Below are 8,293 nucleotides of genomic sequence, written 5' to 3' on the forward strand. Positions count from 1 at the left end.
TTCAATTAATCTGTTCGATACTGTAAATAACAGATCAATATTGGAATTGATAATTCCATCCACTACTGTCAGATAGTAAGATAAAGTAAGTTTGGAGGATAACTAATTTGACAAGTTTAAACTTAGTCACAGTTTGTGGACTAACTTGTGAATCAATACGCACATCAGATTTGCATGTTTAATTACTATACACTTGTGTCAAACTTTACATCTTATCTCGCAAAACAAACAGTAGACATAAGAACAAGAAAGAAAAAACCCTTATCCACACCCCAATGGTGAATAGGGTACTGCGTCATATAAACGCAGTGTTATCTTGATCGTTTATACATGAAGCGAAAGTGATCAGCCGTCACTCCAGCCGTACTAGTCCATGTTAATATTGAATAAATATTAGAGTGAAAAATCACTTATTTTTATTCCAACCCCCCTGGGAATTGAACCCGGGACCTTCAGCACGGTAGCTTAACGCACTAACCATTACACCACGGAGGCGGACTAAGACATCTATTTTTTTTTTCGTTTTTACTGTTTTTACGACGTTTTATTCATTTTGAACCATGTCACTCATAATTAATTCAACCCACCTCTTGATTTGTAAAATTTAACCTTTTGATGAATTCTACGTCATCAATACTAAATTTTTAATTTGCTAAAGACCCACAATCAATAAATCCATTTAAAAAAAAAAGAAACATTTTTCACGTTAATATTATTTACCCACATGAAAATATTGCAGTAAAAATCCATGGGGTTTGGATATGTTCGACTTTAAACCATCCAACCAATGAAATATCTAACTGTGACCTTATTGACAAAAAACAAACAAAATATTGAATATGACACACAGTAAACAATGCTTATTTAGGGTAAAGTTCTGGAGGTCCCGGGTTCGATTCCCAAGGAGGGTAAAATAAATATAAGTGATTTTTTCACTGTAATATTTATTCAATATTACCATGGACTGGTACCTGAAGCGGAGGGCTGATCACCTTTCCTTCATGTGTAAAACGATCAAGATAACACTGCGTTTATATGACACAGTGCCCTATGCACCATTCGGGTGCGGATAAGGGTTTTATTATTTATTATAATTTTATCTTCTTCTTCTTATTGTAGGCCTTACGGCCTGTTTTTAAGAGGGATTAGCCTCCTGCGACGTCGATTCCCAGCTATCGGCCCATCTCTTTGGTGGTCTGCCCGGGAGTCGTCTACCATGGGGTTGGCCGTACAATGCGATGTGGGGGAGTCTGGATGGTTCCATTCTCCTCACATGCGCATACCATTGTCTTGCAGAGATTCAATGAAATTACACATATAATTTTATGTTTTAATTAAATATTATCTGTCTTCATTAGCTGGTTTGAAGCTAGGAGTATCAACCCTAGAATTCTGTGCGCGCTGTCGATTTAATATTGGTCTAATGCCCACAGTCAAAGCGGTTCCGATAAATAAAGTGATTGCAGCGGCTATATTTGACCAGAGTTCCCCGCAGTTCTCGAGAACCGCATCGAATATGACGGTGAATAATATTCCCGCTAACATGTTCATAGTATTCAGGATGGTGGCAACAGTCACTTCAGACTCCGGGTAGGTTAATTCCGAGGCGAATTCGTAGCCCACAGGGGTGTAGCCGAGGAGAAAGAACCTGAAAAAAATAGTATAAGTATATTTTTTTCTTATTAAAAGACTTACAAAAAAACATCACTTAATCGTATTGCCCGTGTGTCAGATTGCCTTACATACATTTTTTTCCGACACATTTTTTTTTATTTTTTTTTTTGACGGCAATTAACCACGATTGCACTATTGTTTCACGTGTTTTTTAAATACACAAATTGCTTGTGAAAACATATAAGACATGTTGCTCACTCCTTTCAACAACGTCATTTATCAAAAATCGTCAATTTTCAGTTGTGCATGTTTTCGATTTACCCAGAAAATGGACTATATCCCAGCAAAGGTGGCATATTTTTAACTTTATATTTATCCGCTACAGGGCAGAAAATGTTGTTTTTTGCATTTTGAAGAAAAGGTAACGTTTAATTTTTTTCCGAATGGATAAAAAACCTTCAGGTTTTACCTAAAAAGAGATGTTGCACAGTAAAAAGTTCAATAAGTGGCTTGAAATTTATTTTTAATACATTTTATTTTATTCTTAAACTTTAAAAACGATCTGTTGAAAAATCAAGTTTTTTTTATATATGACGTTGAAATAAGTGTGCGATATGTCTTACCTAAAAATGTCAGCATCATCACCTTAGAATATTACGCCTACGAGAAAGCGGCATAATGGTTGGTAAGTTCGATGTATAAAATAAAAAATTATGATATTCTCACCCTAGAATCCAAGCCAATACGTATATAACTAAGTTATTGGGTGATACGAGAGCGAAAGTATACCCAACCATGGTAACAGCTGCTAGGAAATAGACAGCGAATGCAACCTCCTTATATTTCTTGGTTTTGTCCATTATTGTGCCGCACACCACAGAACCTATCATCCCTCCTACCACTATTATCACACCAACTGTTCCAGGGTCTATTTCTCCACCCTAAAGAAATTCAACGCATTCATTTATAGAGGAAATACAAGAAAGTAATCTGATTTTCAAATATTTTTGTATAATAGCCGTAAATGAAAATTTTAGTACCAAAAATATTGTATGTGTGTGTGTGTGTGTGTGTGTGTGTGTGTGTGTATGTGTGTTTGTGTGTATGTGTGTGTGTGTATAAGATACTTTGGACGAGGATTGAGTTAGTTGGTTGTTTGTAGCCTTATAATGATGAAAGAACTACAGAAATAATATAATTAAATATTTTATACGTAGGGTGAAAAATCAAATATATGATAAAAGTAATTACAAATGACACATTGACTTGAATACGTAGTGCTACATACCTGGGCCTCCTTCACACACACATATGTATATGTACAATCATAAGAAAGTTAGTAAAATGTAGGAAAATGGGTAAAACGCTAACAAGTTGCAAGTTTCATAACATTTAAATAAGGTGTAATTATTTTTTGATATCTCATCAAAGATGAAGAAGAATATGGAAGTCAGGGCATTTACGGGGCTGACGACCGTCATAGGCTGGTTTAAGTGATCACTTTACACACGTGTAACATTCACCAATTCTACCCATTATTGACAACCACACTACTCTAATTCTTGGAAGTTCTAAATATATGAACCAATTTAGAAACCTTGTTCTTGAATCACTAGAACTTCACTAGAGACATCTATGACGGTCGTCAGCCCCGTAAATGCCCAGACTTCCATATTCTTCTTCATCTTTGATGAGATGTCAAAAAATAATTTGTAAAGGTGCAATTAAGTGACATTAAATATGAAAGGTGATTTTCAAAAGTAAAAGAGAGGGATATTAATAACATTTTGTGACCATGTATATGTACACTGATTAAAATAAATGTTTTTAAAATTAATCACATAATACTTACTGGAAAATAGAATATAAATATTTGATTCAACATGGTGGACATCGCACTGAAACATCCGTTATTAATACCGTTAGATACGAAGAGAAGAATAAAGTCTCTATTGACGAGGAGTTGCTTCAGAGAGCAGAGATAACTGACTTGCTTTTTTGGTGACATTTCCAAAACTGCCTGTGCAGCACTCGGTGGCACTTTGGGTTTGGCTTCAAAAACTGTAAAAGAAAAATTATGATTCGAGATTCATTATTATTTGAAACTTACAATTAAATTACAAAGCAGTCAAGACCATAACATAGTTTCGATTATTGACATTAATTTTACTTAGAATCCCATTAATGACCGGTTTAAAAATGTCTTAGTCGTTAGAAATAAAACTCCAGAACTAAATTTACAAGTTTATTATATTTTATTTATTTATTTTATTTTATTTATTTATTTCAAAACATATAACATACGTAAATCATATATACATATAATATTCCCGATGAGTAATTTCTATTTCTCATTTTAGGACATGGGATTAACGTTAACAAGACTGGAGCAAAAATAATAAAATAACAAAAAAGATTTTTTTTAAATAACCAAAACTAATACTAATACATGGTAAAATATAAAAAAACAATAAACAGGTAAAATAAATAGGCACAAGAAGCTACCTTTACTTCGTACTTCACTTTTCAATATTAATACTTATCTTGGAAAAAAGTAATAATAACTGCTTATATATTGTATTTTAATGAAATAATGTGACTGAATTAAAACTACAAGTGATTTTAAAAATAGAATGTGGTTAAGGAATGTAAATACTGTACTTCCGGACAATTTTACCTCCAGACAGCTATCATATTTCAGTTAATATATTTAACTGACTAAATAAGTAATCATCAAGAGGACAGAACGCCAAACCATTCCGTCTTTCCAAACATCCTTCGACTCTTCAACGTTCATGCATCTCCTCATACATACCCGCCGATTATTCCGACTTCTGACCAGACCACGTTTAGGTATTTTAAAAACTAAAATACTTGATACATACATAGAACTTCCGAGAATTTGAGTAGTGTGGTTGTCAATAATGGGCAAAATTTTTGAATGTTATACGTATGTAATGTGATAACTTTAACCAGCCTATGATGGTTATCAGTCCCGTTAATGCCCAGACTTCCATATTCTTCTTTATATTTGATGAGATGTCAAAAAATAATATGAAAAACTGCTTTAATTGGAAATAATCCAGATTTGTAAACAAGTATTTGGACTCACTCAAAATGTTGTGAATTAAGATACTCACATGCCACAACAGCAATACTCATGAGCGTTGCGAAAACAGCAATGGAAAGGAACATAATATAAAGATCATGTCCAATTACTTCTGTGGATTCCGAATTAGCGACTAGAAGGGGAGAAAAGAAGAATCCAGAAGCGATGCCAAATTGACTTCCATAAATTGCAATACTGCAAGCAGTTGAAACCTGCAATTAAAATCAATGATGAACTAGTGATTAAAGTTATATATAAAAAAGGAGTAGTTTTTGTAATGACGTTAGCAATTTCTAAATATTTGTGTAATTGCGTCTTGCATGTATATAACATTAAAAGTCTCAGAATAGTTTGTCATCAGATATTTCCTTTATTACAAATATCCCCCAAAATGAATATAAGTACTATCATTCCCCATTACCTATTAAACACTTATCCCACCCTTAACCATTGATTTTTCCCATAATTACATCGCTCACTCCTTTCAAGAACGTCATAAATCTCATCATAAAGTTTAAAAATATAATACAATGTATTAAAAATAAATATCAAGCCGCATATTGAACTTTTTACTGTGCAACAGATCTTTTTAGGTAAAACCTGAACGTTTTTTTCTCCATTTGAAAAATATTTAGTATTTTTAAAAAAATTATTAAACAATACCTTTTCATCGAAATGTAAAAACAACACTTTCTGCCCTGTAGCGGGTAAATATTTAGTTAAAAAAATGTCGCTTTTGCTGAGATGTAGTACATTTTCTGGGCATTCCGAAAACATGCACAACTGAAAATTTACGATTTTTGATTTATGACGTTCTTGAACATCATCAACAAAAAAATACTTTGTTTCAGTTGAGATAGCAGTTGACAATTAAGAACTTGTTTTTACATGGTATATAGCAATTGTAATTTTTTCCATCAATATTTTGTGAAAACCTTATTTACTGTCTTGCAAACAAATGAAGATTTAAATAAAACCTTCTCTGAATATAAGAATCAGGATATATCGTAGTCGTACAGGAGAAAGTGACCAACTAACGAAATATAAAAAGTTCAGGAGGGCCATTTAAGTCACTTTTGTTTGGCAAGAAAATAAACATCAATGCAGTTGTCATTTTTAACAAGTCAATATATTATATTTCCAAGTTTAAAATCGCTTTGGATTTTTTCAGGGCAATATTAAGCTAGAAAGATATCAAATAGTCAATGATCACGTTTTTGTAAACAAATGCACTTGGTCACTTTCTCCTGTACGACTACGATATATAGCACGCTGTTTATTTTGGATACTCACTTCCGATTCACCAAACCAAACAGCGGCCAATTTAGGAGGAACATTGATAATGAACAGTTGGGAGAGAGCAATGATGGTCTGACCAGTAAATGTGATGGTAAATCTAGATGGATCTACTGAGAATACTTTCACCCATGATCCTAAAGCTGTTCCTATAACACCGATGAGTGCCGAAGCCCGTAAATCCTGAAATTAAATTTTAAATTATTAATCATTTTGATAAATAAATTTGAAAATTGTACAAAATCTGTAATAATGATGGATATCATAGCTGAGTAACAAACTTGTTAAAATTATCTAGTATGCGACTATGTTCCCGCTTCGCCCACAACGAAGGGTTGATGGTTCCAAGAGTGAACAATAAATCGGCAGTGTAAAGGCAAAGGGGTATATCTGTCTCAGACCAAATTTTACAGGAGAGCAAAAACAAACTTGAGAAATTGAATAACTCATTTGTTTTGCGTATTTTTATATGTTTGTATATATTTTAATAAAACTAAATAAGTATTACAACTACAGCTATATCCTTTTGCCAGATTATGGAATACACTAGAAAATGAAAAATTTGACTGATATACCCCTTTGCCATTACACTACCAAAATGTGGAAGTAGAGTACTTCAAAACATAGTTATTACCATTTTTATTTTGTATATATATGGAGCAAAGCAAAATATGAGTAAATATAAACATTCTGGTTCAGGTGTATCAAATGAACATTTAGTTCAAAAGACCATCTAGTCTCAACATTAAACATGGTTAATTAGTTATATTACCATACCACAAATTTATCATTGCTTTTAATATACAAAATATTAAAGGTGGTTATGTTTTGAGATGTTTTGAAGTTCAGTAGAGGATAATGTTCACTTTGACGTTACACGTTTTAACATAATTATTCTGGTTCATGTGTATGCATGTTTAACTCAAAAGGTGGTATCAAAATTAGCAACATACTTATGTATAAAACTGATGTATCTTTTGTTAAATCAAACACTTAATTTTGTAAAGCCAGGTACTAAGTTGTATTTTGTTGTTTAAAAAACATCGAGACAATAATCCCAAAAATAATTTTTATGTGGTATTTTAAACAATAAAATAAAACTTCGTAAAATTCAAAAAATGTGCGTTTGATTTGACATTTAATACATGAATTTAAATGGATTTATACAAATTAAAATCTATAAATATGTAAGTGATTACCAATTTATCCATGAAGAACGAAACTGGAAACGCCAGAGGAAGGTAGGTCAACATGAATATCATAGAAGTCAGTTTCACAGCCCAAGAACTGACCGAGTAATACCTCTCTACGACATTACTAATGATGGAGTACTGGAACCATTGCATGAAGCTGCTAGCAGCATATAGTACAAAGATGATCAGAATTAGCCATCTCCTCTTGTAGAGCTTCGTCTCAATGACTCGAAACTCAGAACTTGGTACTTGGGCGTAGTTGAATATCGTTCCTTTGGTGTCAGTTTCAACGTCTTTGACATCTTTTTTGGATAACATGATGAATAGTTCCTAAAAATAAATAAAACTGAATGAACTTTCTGAATGATCTAAAAAAGGCAGTCCAAAGAGTGTTCTGTCTGGGGCATGTGCTGAGAGGAGAGATGTAAGAGCTTTTGTACCTTATCATAAAGGCAAGATAGAGGGTCGACGAGGTGTGGACAGAAGACAGATTTCCTGGCTTCTGAATATACGAGATTGAACGGGGAACAGGACCGTCAAGACACTTTTAAGAGCTGCCCAAGATAAGGACAATTACTCTCAAGTGATAGTCAACGTCAGAGGAGCTGACAGGATACACAAAAAAAAGCTGAAAGATTTATAGCACGATATAAAAGTATCCAAGAATTTAAATGTTAATTTGTGAAGGATTTAAGAGAATCTTCACGAATTCACAAAGGAGTAGAAGAATCTCATCTATGTTCAAATGGAAAAAGCTATATTCCGAGGGCACCACCGTTAGGCAGCTCCGTTTTTTGACATCTCTCTGAACATTTTTTGACAAGTCTAGGCATAACATATATAAATATATATATATATATATATATATATATATATATATATATATATATATATTTATATATATATATATATATATATATATATATATATATATATATATATATATATAAATATATATATATATATATATATATATATATATATATATATATATATATATATATATATATATATATATATATATATATATATATATATATATATATATATATATATATATATATATATATATATATATATA

General features: G+C 32.2%; 1 protein-coding gene across 1 annotated transcript; it reads right to left on the minus strand.

Moving 5' to 3' along the window:
- Positions 1-1,085: 1,085 nt before the first annotated feature.
- LOC148301511 (choline/ethanolamine transporter flvcr2a-like) lies at positions 1,086-7,551 on the minus strand. Its single transcript, XM_088273142.1, has 6 exons — positions 7,219-7,551; positions 6,017-6,202; positions 4,755-4,935; positions 3,467-3,675; positions 2,341-2,555; positions 1,086-1,648 (listed from the first exon to the last, which is right to left on the minus strand). The coding sequence occupies exons 1-6, from the start codon at positions 7,528-7,530 to the stop codon at positions 1,342-1,344; spliced, it is 1,410 nt and encodes a 469-aa protein (XP_088129268.1). The 5' UTR covers positions 7,531-7,551; the 3' UTR covers positions 1,086-1,341.
- Between the last annotated feature and the right edge of the window lie 742 nt (positions 7,552-8,293).

Source organism: Brachycentrus maculatus, unplaced genomic scaffold (assembly GCF_059751285.1).
Source record: "Brachycentrus maculatus isolate JH-2025_06_01 unplaced genomic scaffold, ASM5975128v1 h1tg000554l, whole genome shotgun sequence".
Classification (NCBI taxonomy): Eukaryota; Metazoa; Arthropoda; class Insecta; order Trichoptera; family Brachycentridae; genus Brachycentrus; species Brachycentrus maculatus.